Source organism: Chrysochloris asiatica, unplaced genomic scaffold (assembly GCF_000296735.1).
Source record: "Chrysochloris asiatica unplaced genomic scaffold, ChrAsi1.0 scaffold00186, whole genome shotgun sequence".
Classification (NCBI taxonomy): Eukaryota; Metazoa; Chordata; class Mammalia; order Afrosoricida; family Chrysochloridae; genus Chrysochloris; species Chrysochloris asiatica.
Genome location: NW_006408704.1, coordinates 2,643,933 through 2,660,184, shown reverse-complemented (window position 1 = coordinate 2,660,184; position 16,252 = coordinate 2,643,933). Strand labels below are relative to the sequence as shown.

At 39.5% G+C, this 16,252-nt stretch overlaps 1 protein-coding gene across 1 annotated transcript in view; it reads left to right on the top strand.

Annotated features, from left to right (window-relative positions):
- Positions 1–16,252, top strand: part of PPARG (peroxisome proliferator-activated receptor gamma) — an 87,056-nt gene that overhangs the window by 31,590 nt on the left and 39,214 nt on the right. The window contains exon 4 of the mRNA XM_006872174.1: positions 5,584–5,722. Within this exon, the coding sequence (XP_006872236.1) occupies positions 5,584–5,722 (139 nt within the window). The remainder of the gene's footprint in view (positions 1–5,583; positions 5,723–16,252) is intronic.

Below are 16,252 nucleotides of genomic sequence, written 5' to 3'. Positions count from 1 at the left end.
CTGAATGACTATACACATGAGCCTCGCCAGATGGAATACACAGGAATCACATTGACTACATCTGTGGGACGAGACATGAAGAAACGCAACATCGTCATCTAAAACAAGGCCAGAGGCCTGCCATAGAACTGACCATGTTGCTCCATATGCAAATTCAGGCTGAAGCTGAAGAATATTAAAACAACTTCACGGGAGCCAAAATATAGCATTCAATGTATCCCATCTGAATTTAGGCTCCAGGAATTGATGGACTGCAAATTGAAATCTTTCCACAAAGTGAGGCAGCAGCACTGGAGGCACTCACTCATCTAAGCTGAGAAACTTGGAAGGCAGCTACCTAGCCAACAGATTGGGACAGCCATATTTGTGTCCATTCCAAAGAGAGGTGACCCAACAGAATGTGGAAATGAGCTAATGGAATGTGGAAATATCATTAATATCATATGCAAGTAAAATTTAGCTGAAAATAATTAAGAATGGTTGCAATAACAGTACATCGACTTTGACAGGGGACTGTCAAAAATTCAATCCAGATTCAGAAGAGGATGTGGAAAGTTGCATGCGAAAGTTGGACAATGAATAAGGAAACCCATAGAAGAATCTATGCATTTGAATTATGGTGGTGGAGAAGAATATTAAAAGTACCATGCACTTCCAGAAAAACATATCTTGTCTTGGAAGTGCAGCCAGAATGCTCATTAGAATCCAGGCTGGCGAGACTTCATCTCTCATACTTTGAACATGTTATCAGGCAGTACCAGTCGCTGGAGGACTGCATCATGCTTGGCAAAGTGGAGGGTGAGTGAAAAAGAGGAAGACCCTCAGGGAGCTAAGGGAGATGGTCTGATACAGTGGCAGCAGCACTGGCTCACACATAACAATTGTGAAGATGCTGCGGAACCAGGCGGTGTTGTGTTCTGTTGTGCTGTGGTACATTCAGTCGCTGTGAGTCGAAACTAAACTGACTAAGCAGCACTTAACAACAACTAACAACAATAGCAGCCAACAGATTCTATTAGTCTGTAGAATAGGAGGTGACTTCAAAAGTTCGTGGAAAAATGGAAGTACAAGATCATAGGATTTTTTTCATTATACTTTGAAAGTCAATTTTAAGGAAAAAACCAATCCATTAGAAAAGTGGAAAATCAAAAACAGGAAAATGCAAATTTAAATCAGACTTAGAGTCTATTTCACATGTACTTCCTACTGCCAAACGAAACCCAGTACCATGGAATCAATCCCAACTCTTAGCAACCCTATACAGGGTTTCCAAGATTGGGAATCTTTACGTTAGTAGCAGCCTCATGTTTCTTTATGAACCTGGTAGATTATCAAAAATTAAAAAGTCTTGAAAAGACCAAGTGTTAGGCTTGGGATCAATAGAAACTATCGTAAACTATCAGTATTTGGAAAACAGTTTGACATCTTGTAAAACTTAATATTCATGTATTGTACAGCCCAGAAACTCCACTCCTAGGTAAATCTAGTGTGTGCTTCATAGAATATTTGCAAGTCCTGGTGTGGCGCTGTGGGTTAATGTGCTGGACTGCAAGATTGATTTGAACTGCAACATCGGTGTTTCAAGCTAACCAGCCACTCCTTGGAAACCCTATATAAGGTCGCTATGGGTCAGAACTGACTTGATGGCACATAACAACAACAACAGTTTATAACAGCAAAGTATTGGCAATAATTCAAACACCCATCAACATGAAAATAGATGAGTAAATTGTGGTATAGTCATGCAATGCATCAGTATGTAATGGTGAAAGTGAATGAATTATAGATTCTCCAAAAAAGAAAATAAAGTTTAAAAACCTAATGCTAAGTTTTAAAAATGAAAGTCCCAAAAAATGACATATGGTGTGACATACCATTTAATGAAGCTCCTAAGAAACAACACTAAGCAGTGTATTATCCTGTCATACTTGTTGTTGTTGTTATGTGCCGTGGAGTCGGTTCCGACTCATAGCGACCCTGTACAGGGTTTCCGAGGCTATAAATCTTTACGGGAGCAGAAAGCCACATCTTTCTCCTGCGCAACAGCTGGTAGTTTCGAACTGCCTACCCTGAGGTTCGCAGCCCGATTCGTAACCACTACGCTACCAGAGCTCCTATTTTCTTAAAAGGCAAGGAACTAATAGACACAAAATTGATAAAATGGACTGTTATTGGCCATTTTGAATCCGACAGTTTACTATGCCAGGAATGCCAAATGAAGAGGAATGGCATTGCATTCATTGTCAAAAAGAACATTTCAGAATCTATCTTAAACTACAATGCTATCTGTGATCAGATAATATCCATATGCCTATAAGGAAGACCAGTTTAATGCCACTATTATTCAGATGTAAACACCAGCCACTGATGATAAAACTGAAGAATTCTACCAAACCCTTCAGTCTGAAATATATCAATCATTCAGTCAGGATGCATTGATCATTACCGGTGATTGGAATGGGACAGTTGGAAATAAAGAGACAAGATCAGTAGTTGGAAAATAGTGGCCTGGGTGATAGAAATGATGCTGGAGATTGCGTTATAGCATTTTGCAACACCAATTACTTAACTCATCGCAAATACCTTTTTTCAACAACACAAAAGACCTCACTAGATAAAATATGTAGGAATCGAATTGACTGCATCAGTGGAAATAGATGATGGAGAAGTTCAATATCATCATCCAGCACAAAGCCAGGGGCCTACTATGAAACAGGTCATCAATTGTTCATATACAAGTTCAGGCAGAAGCTAAAAAGTATAAAACATATCTGTAAGAGCCAAACGTAGGGACCATGTCAAGAACAGATAGACATGAATGACCGAAAGCCAGAAGAGTTGTGAGATGACGTCAAGACCATCATATAGGAAGAAGGTGAAAGGTCATTAAAAATAGGAAAGAAAGAAGCAACCAAAGTGGATTTCAGAAGAGATTCCTAAACTTGCTTTTGAGTGTAGAAAAGCTAAAGCAACTGGAAGTAGTGAGGAAGTAAAAGAGCTGACAGAAAATTTCAAAGAGCAGTTCAAGAAGACAGAAGTCAAGTATTATAATGAAATGTGCAAAAACCTGGAGTTAAAAAACCAAAAGGGCAGAGCATGCTCCACATTTCTCAAGCTGAAAGAACTGAAAAATGCAATCCTCAACTTGCAATATTGAAGGATTCTATAGGCAAAATATTGAATGATGCCAGAAGCATTCAAAAGAAGATGGCAGGAATATGTAGATCCACCACACCAAAAGGAAATGGTTGGTGTTCATCTAATTCAAGAGGTAGCATATGATCAAGAATGGGTGGTGTTAAAGGAGTTCGAACTGCACTGCAAGCACTGATAAAAAGCAAGGTTCCAGGGACTAATGGAACACAAATTGAAATATTTCAACAAACTGATGTAGTGTTGGAGGCCCCCACTCATCTATGCCAAGAGGTTTGGAAGACAGGTACCAGGCCAGCTGATTGGAAGAGTTTCCTATTTGTGCCCGTTCCTAAGAAGAACAATGACTCAATGAAATCATTGAACAGTATCATTAATATTGCATGCAAGTAAAATTTTGCTGAAGATAATAGGGAACTGCCAGAAATTCAGTTGGGTTCAAAAGAGGATGTGGAACAACGGATATTATTGTTGACATCAGACAAATCTTGACTGAAAGCAGAAAATACCAGAAAAATGTTCACGTGTGTTTTACTGACTAGGCAAATGTATTAGCCTGAGTTGTTGTTAACTGCTGCCGTGTTGGTTCTGACTCAGTGACCCTGTGTAGGGTTCGGAGGAGTGGCTAGTGAGTTTGAACAGCCAACTTTTTAGTTCAAACCAACCTTTTGGTTGAACGCTTCTCCTACAACATCACGCCAGAACGCCATTAGCCTGGGTGGATCATAACTATGGATAACATTGGGAACCATGGGTGTTCCAGAACACTTAATTGTGCTCATGAGGAACCTGTACATAGACCAAAGGGCAGTGTTTAGAACAGAACAAGGTTTAAAGTCAGCACCAGGGTTGTATCCTTTCACCATATTTATTCAATCTATGCTGAAACAAATAATCCAATAAACTGGATTATATAAAGAAGAACATGTCATCAGAATTGGAGGACAAGTCACTAACAGCCTGCGATATATAGATGATACAACCTTGCTTGCCAAAAGCAAAGAGGGCTTTATATACTTGCTGATGAAGATCAAAGACTCCTGCCTTCAGTATAGATAGCCCCTCAATGTAAAGAAAACAGAAATCTTCAGAACTGGACCAATAAATAGCAGCATGATAAATGGAGGAAAGATTGAAGTTGTCAAAGACTTCGTTTTGCTTGGATACACAATCAGCACTCATGAAACCAGCCATCAAAAAACCAAACAACGTATTGCATTTTGTGAGAGTGGGGACAGAAGACAAGGATGATTTTGAGGATTTGGGTAAGAGAAACTGAGAGGGTGGAGTTGCATTGACAAGATGGAGAAAACTGAAAGTAAAGTAAACTTTTGGGTGAAATTTGGGAGTTCATTTTGGACAAGTTGAGTTTAAGATGCTATTAGATTTCCAAGTAGAGATGTCAAGTAAGCAGGAGGACAGACCTGTCTAGAGTTCAGAATAGGAATCTGGAGAAAGTCAGTGCAACTTTGTCCCTCCTTCAGTGCTTTTTGTACCAAATGAGGACAAATAAATTTGAAAAAATTAGGACTTGAGTTTCATAAAGCTGAACATAGCAGAAATGAGTAGGAATATTGTCAACAACCACCACAAAAATGGAGTCAGAAAACATTTCTGATTATAAATGTTTCTTCAGTACTTTCCAAAAGAACTAGCCCCACACACGTATGCCATTTGTGATAGTGGTAAAGTCCCTGTGGTCTTCTACATTGCCTCTAATGTTCTTTCGTATTATCTCTCTTGGTCCATAGGCTACAATGGTTATAGGGCATTCTTTCAATTGCACAAATAAATGAAATAAATTATCCAGGAAATTAGGCAATGTAGAAAATTCCAAACAATTACCCACATGTGGATTTTTATTGGCTCTGATTGTGGTTTAGAATGAAATGATTATAACTTTGTCAAGCTGGCTGGGCACGCCATTGGAATGATTTGCAGAGAGAAGGAACTGGTTAACATGGTGTTTTATTTGCATTACATAAAATATAGAGCTCTTTTTGTTTTTGTTGTTATGTGCTGTGGAGTCAGTTCAGAGCTCTTTTTAGAGCATCCTAAAAACAAATGGAGAACCAAGGGGCATTGGATGGCATCCACTGGATATGGTCAGTGTCTAAAGGAGACTGGAGACCCTCTAATCCTTTATCTTGTCTCAAAAGAAAATGGAGTTTCAAAAGCGTAAAGCAGTTTGTTTAAAGTCAACAGTGACAGAACTGTATCACGACCCTCCCTCTTCCCAGGCCGATGTTTAGCCACAATTGCTATATTGTGCAATTCAACACATAAGGAATTTTACACATATCTAAGAAAATCTCTTCTCAGGGTTTACTATTATTATTTTCCCTGTTATCCTGATGAAGGGACCTTTTTCATGTGTGTGTCACTGAGACTTAATAGTTGCTTTTTTTTTTTTTCTCTTATCCCTTGTAGGGTTTCTTCCGGAGAACTATCAGATTGAAGCTTATTTACGATAGATGCGATCTTAACTGTCGGATCCACAAAAAAAGTAGAAATAAATGTCAGTACTGTCGGTTTCAGAAATGTCTCGCTGTGGGAATGTCTCATAATGGTGAGTGAATCTGCCCACTCTAGGACACTGCCCACCAAATGCCCAATTTCAGAACACCCCATGCTGATATGACCTTTCTGATGTAAGACAGGCTTTTTAAATGTTTAGTGTGGAATGCTTCTTTCTGTGGTTTGACATCTGTCATGAGGAGAGAAGAGACTTGAAAATCTCATGGATTAAGGAAACACTGTAGTGTTTTCAAACAAATGATCATTGTGATTGAGTTGTTTTATGTTGCTTAAATAGCATTTTTTTTAAAAATTGCGCTCATGCACTTTCTATAGGTATTTTTTTCCTACTTTAAATATAAGGAAATCAAGCAGTGGGACATCCAAGTGGCATAGCAGAATTTAGATTCTTTCCTGGGCTCCCTGGATGTAGGTACGTTAGCACACTCCACTGCTTGTATAAAGGTTGGGAGTTTATAGTGCACCCAGGGATGTCTCAGAAGCAAGTCTTGGTGATCTGTGTCCTAAAATCCAGCCATTGAAAACCCTGTGGAAAACAGTTCTGCTCTGACACACACGGGGTCGCCAGGAATCGGAACTGACTGAAGAAAGGGCAGCTGGTTTAATGTTTGTTATGGTCTTTGGTTTGGGGTGGGGTGGGTTTTATGTTCTCTTTTTTTTTTGCTGATTTGGAGAGGTCTGTTTTGTTTTTTCTCTTTTTACTATGCAAAGTTGAGTCCTTGGCTTCAAGGAACATAAAGACTTACTGAAGGGGTCAAGCAAATATTTAAAAGTTCCACAAGTTCCCTAGGACCAATAAAGAAATAAACCTTTCTACTTTTTAAACCCATATCTAAGATCAAGTTTATGACTTTTGAGTACGGATGTAAATGAAATAATAGGAAGATCCGAGGAGATCCATGTGTTTCATGAACTGTAGACCTAATTCAGTGAAGTCATACAACATAGGCTTATTTGAAAAACAAACATTTGTATCACCATTTAATTCCAATGTACTGACGGGCTGACAAAAACAAATTTTAGATGTAACTTGGTAATATTTCACTATATTTGTTAAATATTAGATCTTCAAACATCATTAATACCCCAAATGAATATAAAATAGCAAAGTGATCGAATTAAATTCAGTATTTTGTTATGTTTTATATTCTGTTTTACCTTTCCTTTGCCTCATTTCTTTCCTAATTGAGCTAGTGAGATTATCTTTGAAGTCAATCTTCATCTATAAAGATTCTAAGCATCAGTGAAAATTAAAATTTTCTTCCATCACACAGATATTTGGTTTTCATAATGGAAACCATCAAGATAGTTGGAAGACCCACCCCTTAGAATTAGTTTACAAAATGCTATTTGTATCATTAACTTCTTAAATGGCAAGGAAATGATTCATACGAAATTGAGAATCATGATTGTATTGCCAAGGGAGGGTAGCTTGGCCTGGGGCAGGAACTGGAAAACCCAAGAAATGATAAGGAAATGCAAGTTGCTAGTCAGTTTCTCTCGAGCAAGAATATATTTTAAATAAAGCTATCAGCAGCCTTAGACAGGATGGAAATTTGGTCCAACTTTCTTCAGCAATTTCTGCATCTGCTGTGTAGCTACATACAACTGTAGTCATTGATTGTGAAATAATTTGCTGGTTTGATTCCATCAATTTCCTTTTCATTTCAGACCTCATAAAACACAAGGCCACATTTTAAGTCAAGGGTTATATTTCAGGTGATGCAATCACAAGTTGTAATAAACTGACTTCATCTTTATGAGGAAATTGTTGACTTTAAGGTCACTGTCACTGACAGCCTCCATTTGGTTCTTTAAGCTAGTTTTCCTTTTCTTGTTAAAAAAAAATGTCATCTCACACCTTTATGTAAAATTTATCTCTTCTTACTTACACTATTTAAAGCCCAAACTATGTAGGATTACAAGAGAACCACAAGATCAATAGTTCAAATCTACCAGTAGTTCTGCAGGGGAAAGATGAGACTTTCTGCTCCGGTAAAGACTTTTGTTGTTGTTAAGTGCCGTTGAGTAGTTTCCAACCTATAGAGACCCTGTATAGGGTTTCCAAGCAGCCAACCTTGTGGTTCAAACTGACCTTAGGGTTGAGTACTTATCCTATAGTGCCACACCAGGACTCCAGCCTTGCAGACCGTAGACAGGGTTGCTATGAGTCGGAACCAACTCAATGGCACTTAACAATATAGTCTTCGTGGTATAATTTTCCCTTCCCAGAAAAGTCAAAGTTACCATAAACTGGAAAATAGGGTTATCTTCTGACTTCATATGACAATTAATTTAATTCTATTTGCAGAGAAAGGAGCTCTAGTGGCATAATGGGCTACAAGTTGGGCTTCTAACCACACGATCTGCAGTTCAAATCCACCAGTTGCTCTGCGGGTGAACCAGGAGGCTTTCTGCTGGGGGTTTTTTCTTTTGTTTTGTTTAACAGCCTCAGAAACCCTACACAGGGTCCCTGTGAGTCAGAATACACTCCCTGACAGTGGGCTTTTTGGGTTAGAGAGAGAAGCTGTCTTGATAGAAAGTCTTAAGTAGTTCCTACAAAGGCAAAAACATATTAGCATTGAATGCCAGCCGTAACATTAAAGACATAAGCAATTCAACACTTAAAGAGTTATTTATACACATGTCTAAAAAAATCTCCTCTCAGGGTTCCCTATTTTTTTAATTATTATTATTATTATCAAAATGTGTTTGCTGCACAGAAAGGGAAACTTCTATACAGTCTAATCACAATAAAGAAAACTCAGCAACTGGGTTTTAATTAGTGTTTTCCTGTTATCCTGTTGAAGGAAACGTTTCCAAATACAAAGTTCTTTAGGGGATTGTAATTACTATTTCAAATGCATTGCTTTAGCCAGTGAGAACCCTACAGTAGTGAAGTTTCCACTGTTATTAATATTTTATGTGAATTGCACTCAATGCAACATCCCTCTAAGTTAGCAGCAGCTTCTAGTAGCATATGGAAACCAACACTTAGCTGCTTCAGGGTACATGAGAAGAAATAAAAATCCCTCAAAATAAATTTATTCTATTCTGTGTTACATTTATGTCTGCTCTTTTGTCTCTATTTAGTCTGTTCAGTGTGTTTGGCTTTCCCTTTAGCTGCCAATTTGCAGCTTTGAAGAAAGTTTTTTGAGCTAACTTTGAAGAACCTAGAGCCCTGGGGAATATTGCTTGAAACTCACTATAATCATTTATCTGATTGAATCGCTACTTCTGTGTCTGTATCAATTAAACAACCTAATTCACTGGATTTTTCACTCTTAAGCCAGCAATTTGTGTCTTATGTGAGAGAAAGGTAAGGCTTTCTGCTCCCATGAAGATAGATATAAAGACTCGGAAACCCTATACAAGGTTGCTATGAGTTGGAACTGACTCAACTGCAGTTAACCACAACAACTTTGTATCTTATAGATGTCACACTCTAGCCAAATGTCTAGACATCTGGAATCCAGCAGTTGCCTTCATTTACATTTTTTGACCTATATGTTTTGGTACCATTTATATGCCTGAATCAGAGCTTTTCTGATGAATACATACGTAGTGAGTAAGTAATATACCTTCAGTGTATAAATCCAAAGCGTTGTGGGTTAAAGAAAGTGTAAATGGTATATTAGCCTCTGCATGGCTCCTCTTCATTTTGATTGTGACACATAACCAAAACCCCAAGAGAAACATAATTTTGGAATTGTCTCCTTTTCCAAGTATGTATTTTTCAGTTTAAGTAGAAAAAGCACCCAGATAATGGACTGATGTATTCCTTTTTTTATTATTTATTTTATTGTGATATCTATCATCTCTGTATCTATAGAGAAACATGGAGATAAATAACATTTACTGATTGAGCAATTTTTACATGTACTGTTCAGCGACATATTTTGAAACCATCACCACTATCCTTTTCCAGATTTTTCCACCACTGCTAATAGAAACACAGTACATCGTAAGCAGTGACTCCCCCTTCTCTCCCTCCCACCCCTTGTTGTTGTTGCTGTCAGGTGCCATCGAGTCGGAACCGACTCATAGCGACCCCATGTACAGCAGAATGAAACAATGTCCGATCCTGGGCAAACCTCACTACCATTGCCACACTTGAGTCCATCAATGATGCTACCTGGCCAATCCATCTCGTTAGGGGTCTCCCTCTTTTTCTCTGACCCTCCACCTTATCCAACATGACATCCTTCTCCAGCGACTGTTTCCTCCGGACAATATGTCCCACCCCTGGTGACCAGTAATAAACACTGGTCACAATCTATGTACCTATATGAGGGGCCATACATTGTGTGTGTGACCGATTGACTTCACTCAGCATAATGTTCTTCACAGTCCCTCATATTGCAGCACCTGTGAGGAGGTAATTTCTCTTTATGGCTGAGTGATATTCTGATGTGCTTTGAAGAAAGTGTTGTATGTTTCTTTAACGATTAAGATAAACACACATCCTAATTATTTTGTCATTTGATATCTCATTATTTCTAGACCATGGTCCATCCCACTAACTGCTCGGGAAGGCTTCCTGAGTCATTCTAAGCACACTCGGTTCGGTGTCTAGTCAGTTCACTGTCCTGTCTACACTCGGCCTTTTGAGGAAAGCTCAAAACGGAAGCGTCGTGGTTGTTGTGGGTTGTCAAGTTAGGTCCAACTCATAGTCAACCTGTATAAGGTTTCTGAGAGCTGCTGGTGGGATTGAACTGCCGACCTTGCATTTAGCAATCCAGTGCTTATCCTACAGTGCCACAACAGAATGAAAGTAGAGCAGAAATAAAGGCCCAGCTTCCTAGGCTACCCAAGGGTAGTTATAGCTTCTTGTTGTTGTTGTTATGTGCCATTGAGTCAGTACCGACCCATAGCGACCTCATGCACAGCAGAACAAAACACTGCCCAATCCTGGGCCAACCTCATTACTGTTGCCACGCTTGAGTCCATCAATGCTGCCACTTGGCCAATCCATCTTGTTGAGGGTCTCTCTGTTACTAAGTGATAATTCCCTCAGTTACTCTTGTTTTTCATTTTCTGTTAGTGAAGCTGTTATCTCCAGAGCCTTGATAACAATATTTTCATGGGCTAATGCTTCCTTAGGAGCTCTGGTAGTGTAGTGGTTACGAATCGGGCTGCAAACCTGCTCTGTGAAACTTCTAAAGCCTTGGAAACCCTCTGGGGCAATCCTGCTCTGTCTGTGGGGTCACTGTGAGTTGGAATCTATAGATACGCAGGGGTTTCTTTTTGTTTCTGTTTTTTGGTGTAGAGAAGAATTGACTTGTGCTACATTCAGTTAGAGTTTCTCTATGCCTTTTGAATTTGAATAAAATCATAGTTTTAATAAATACAAATATTAGTGAAACATTTGTTTTGCTGGCCCAGGTTGGCCTGCCGTAAAATGCTATTTTTCAGTTTAGAAAACAAAAAAACCTGACAGATTTAAAATTAATTTCTCCGAAACTTCCTAAGAATTCAGAAAAATAATTTCACCCTTTTGTGGCAGTCAGTATTTCTAAGGTAATGCCCTCCTTCCCTGAAATAGAAGCTCTAGTGTATTTGGGGGGCGGGAGGAGGCCAGGGAAAGTCTGAATGGAAAATAAATTTAAACTTTAGCATGTTGCTTTTTTCTTTCTCTGCTTTTTAGCTTTTTAATTGTGAATTGAGTGAAGGTTTACAGAGCATCTTCGTGTGTGTTTGTGATACAAAGGAAAAGTACCAAAATGTCAACTTTCAGAGAAGGTTGTTGTTAAGCGCTGTCGAGTCAGTTCAGACTTACAATAGCCCTGTATAGGGCTTCTGAGGAGCAGCTGGTGGGTTTGAACCACCAGCCATGTGGTTCGGTGCTTATCCTACAGCGCCACACCAGGAAAGGTACAAAGTAAAAAACTGGTAATGCACGTGGCAACTGTAGTACTCAATCCCCCCACAGCATTCATGATTCTCCAAAATCTGACCTCAACTTCCTTTCCTACTGCTGTTCTTTTTCCACTTGACTTCAGGCAAACTTGAGTTTCTGGAAAATGTCTTATGCTTGAAAACCTTTGGGCCTTAGTTCATTATGCCTGTCTGTTCTCTGTCAAAATTCTATGCCCAGTTCAAACACCTTCTATCCCTGATGACTTCCTCTTCTGTGTGTTGTGTATCTTTCCTAGGACACCACATTCTGCCTTGGGAAGCAAGAGAACAAAAATAAACACCTACCACCACAGCCCCCAAATAGCAAACTACTGACAGCAGCAAACAGGATAAATTAGAGAAGAAAAAGACAAGTCCAGTCAATAATTTAAGGCCAATGCAATACTGTGAACTAAGACATTTTAAAGGGAGAGAAAATGAAATTGAGAGAAATTCCAGAGCAGTCACCAACAGATAGAAGAACCTGAGGGAACAAAGGGAGCCAGAGTGGGTTTAGGGCACCTAGTTTGGATACCAGTTGCTATTGAGTTGACACCAACTCATGGCAACCCCTTGTGTGTCTGCAGAGTAAACGGTACACGATAGGGGCTTTAGCGACTGATTTTTCAGAAACTTGTTGTTGTCAAGTGCCGTCGAGTCAATTCCGACCCATAGCAACCCTGTATAGGGTTTCCAAGGAGCAGCTGGTGAGCTTGAACCACTGACCTTGCAGTTCAAACGGCTTTGCAGTCTGGTGCATTAACCCACAGCGCCACACCAGGACTCCATAAATTACCAGTACTTTATTCAAGGCACCTCTTGAGTAGACTTGAACCTCCAGCTTTTTGGTTAGCAGCTAAGCAAATTGATTCTTTCCGCCACCTAAATACGCTAGAAATTTCTCCTTGTCATTGTTAAGGTTCTGACTCATAGCAACCTTGTATAGAGTTCCTGAGGTTTTAAATCTTTGGGGGAACAGAGAGCAGAGCAGGTAGTAGTCTTGAACCACAGATCTTGTGGTTCACAGTCCAGTGCTTATCATATGGAGCCACCATACTCCCATAGCACCATACCAGGGCTCTTAGAAGAGGACAATAAAGGAAACCAGGAAAAGGAGCCAATTTGGAGGAGAAATTAAGAGTTTGGCTTTTGAGTTGTATTGGAGGTGCTTATGGGATATCCAGGTCTAAAGAAATGTAGGAAGAAGTGAAAAATAAGGACCCAAAACTCCAAAAAAGAGACTAGGAGCCATCAGCTTAGTTTGTGAGTTACAGAAATCAATAGGAACAACAGAATATAAGCTAAGGCAGTGAGCTGGAACCTAGGAGTCAGGAAGAGGGGAGAACAGAAAAGCAGAGTCCGTCCTGGATGACAATTAAGAGGGTACAGATGGTGGAGCAGTATTGAAAGCTAGAGAACTCAGGTAGAAGGAGAGCTCTGAAGAGTCTCTAGATCTGGCTGTGAGACAAGCACTATGTATGGGTTTTTAAGAGCCAAGTTTTGGTAAATGTCAATGTATGTATAGGGTTTCTGAGGAGTGACTGGTGGGTTTGAACCCAGGACTTATCCTACAGCACCACAGCAGAAGTGAATTGTTGTTAAGTGCCTTCAAGTCATTTCCAACCCATATGACCCTATATAGGGTTTCCAAGGAGCAGCTGGTGGGCTATGTTGTTTTTGTTATGTGCCGTGGAGTCAGTTCCGACTCATTGCGACCCTGCACAGGGTTTCCGAGGCTGCAAATCTTCACGGGAGCAGAAAGCCTCATCTTTCTCCCGAGGAACAGCTGGTAGTTTCGAACTGCTGACCTTGAGGTTCACAGCCCGATTCATAACCACTACTATAGAAAGTGATAAATGCAGACAGAAAGAGAGAACTACTCTTTCAGTAAAAATGGTACCTTAAAAGGAAGCATCTGCTTAGCTGGAAAGAAAGGATGTAGTGAAAGGTAGTAAGCAAAAAGAGGAATAATTTGTGCACACAGGAAGTCCCCTGATATATAACATACTCTGTTTACAGCACTTACAAAACCATCTCCTTTCTTATTGACACATCTTATCATTAGTAATATGGCCCACATACGGGGTTGCAGCACAGCATTTGCTGATGTTATTCTCAGGTGTTTACTCAACAGCTGTTCACTGTTATGATTTACTGTTCAAAACACGGCCTGTAGCAGGCTAAGAAAACTGGAGGGGAAAGGAGGCGTTCAGCTTATGTCAGAGCCTGGTTACAACTGACTCGGAATGGAACCCGAGCTGTATTTTTAATCTCCCCTACTAGTCATGTCCTTTTCATTCTTGCTATTTCCTACTTCTGTCTGTCTAGCACAATGTCTTGAAATACACAGGTGCTCAGTGAATTTGTTATGTGATATCAAGCAAGATACAGGGAACCTGAAATTGAGCCGGAGGGTGACATAGTGCTTTTGGCTCATTTCAACTCTGGAAAGAAAACTAAGCAAATGTTTCAATACTCTTTGGGGATCGTTTGAAAAATGCTACCTACCCCTACATAAAAATAATTTATTGTTTGTGCTAAAGTTGTCCTTTGCTTTGCTCTAGAGGAGCTAGAAAATGATCATTATTAGATTGCTGAATCCCACAAAACCTCAAAATGTGCAAACTGTTTTCTCAAGAAAGAGAGATGGATAAACCTAACCCACTGGCAACAACTATATGCAAAGCAACAGTTTTCTTTACATGATAAGTCTCGATTACATAATGTTGTTGTTCATTACCGTCAAGTCAGTTCTGACTCATAGCAACCATGTATTGTGTTTTCAAGGAGAGGCTGGTGGGTTTGAACCACCTACCTTGTGGTTAGCAGTCTAGTCCTGATCCTACAATGCCTCACCAAGACTCCCAGTTACATAATAACCTATTGTAAAATAAACATAAAAATTGGAAAATTAATCATGACACGTAGCTTTATGAACTGTCAAAAAAGTCTACTGTGATTAGAAATTCACCCTTTTGATGATGAAAAACAAAAAAAATAGTTTAATAAGACTCAATTTACTTTATTCTATTTTATTATTTTGAAAATGTGATTTAATTAATGTTTGTAATTAAGTACCATCTGATTTTGAATGCTCCTACAGTTAGTAGCTGATTGTTGTTGTTGTCAAATGCCATCGAGTCAGTTTCAACGCATAGCAACCCTTTATAGGGTTTCTGAGGAATGGCTGGTGAGTTTGAACTGCTGTCCTTGAGGTTAGCAGTTCAGTGCTTATCCTACAGAGCCACGTGCTATAAAAACATCCAAATCTAAAACATAGGATATCTAAGTATTTCACATGCTTGGAGTTCGTGTGTTCAGTAATCTTAGTCCTAAATACACAAGGCTGACTCTGTCACATGCTAATAGTAAGTTGAATTAAGTCCAGTAAAAGGACATTATATAAAGGTATGTTGTTATACTTCTTGGATGCCTGGTGCCTCTGTAGAATAAGCACTGAACAGCAAACCAAAAGATCAGTGGGTCAAGCCCATGAGCCACTCCATAGGAGAAAGATAAGGCTCCCGAAAAAATATGCAGCCTCGGGTCACTATGAGTAGGAACCAGCTTGATCAAGGCACTTGACAAAAACACAATATACTTCAATCCAAAATTAATGAGTCTTTGTTAAACCTGGTTTTCCTGAAAGGTACATATTGACTGATACTGACTTTTTTTTTTTTTTTTAAACAAGTTACATGAATACTCTCAAATTGAAACAGAATGCCAGTGCTCTGGCAGTTGCTCTGTGTGACAAATGAAAGACCTGCAGAAAGGTGGTGGTGGTGGTGTGCCGAGGAGTTGGTTCTGACTCATAGAGACCCTGCATAGGGTTTCCGAGGCTGTAAATCTTTACGGGAGGAGAAGAAATCCTCATCTTTCTCCCGCAGAACAGCTGGCAGTTTTGAACTGCTGACCTTGAGGTCAGCAACCTGACTCGTAACCACTACGCTACCAGAGCTCCTTTGTACAATAGTAGAACGCATATTTTTCATGGCCTTGAAGACTAGATAATTGGTGTTTTCAACAAAGAGAACATAGGCTGTGTCTTAATACTGTGTCTTAGGGATTTGAGGAATTTTTAGCTAAATTTAGAACTAAAAGATGGAACCTTTAGAGATCTTTTCCAAGTCCCTCAGTGTGTAAAGACATTGAAAGGACCTGAGAGGTTAAGTAATCTTAAAGTCACACATCTAGTTTGTCACTGAGCTGAAACTGGAAACTGGACTTCCTGGCTAATCAAGTTCAGTGTGTTTTCCATTGCCTTCCAGAAGGGCCAGTAGTTCTTTTTGAGTGACTCATAGAAACTCCATGGAGGATTCTCCTTCTACCCACTAATCCTTTAAGCTTAACAAGCAGTGGTAGAAGCTTTGAAAACATAGATAATATGTGGGCACACTTGTTATCAATTTCTGTTGAGTGGATTTTAACTCGTGGCAACTCCTTTAAAAAAAAAAAAAAAATCTGTTGTCATCCAGTCAGTTCAACTCATAGCGACTCTATTGGACAAGGCAGAACTGCCCCATAGCATTTCCAGAGCTGAATGTGGCGTGGCAGGTGAATGTGGAAGTTCAGCAGTTCAAACTCAACCAGCCACTCCTTGGAAACCCTATACAGGGTCACTATGATTCTTAACCCCAAAATTGTTGGACCAAAAATTGAA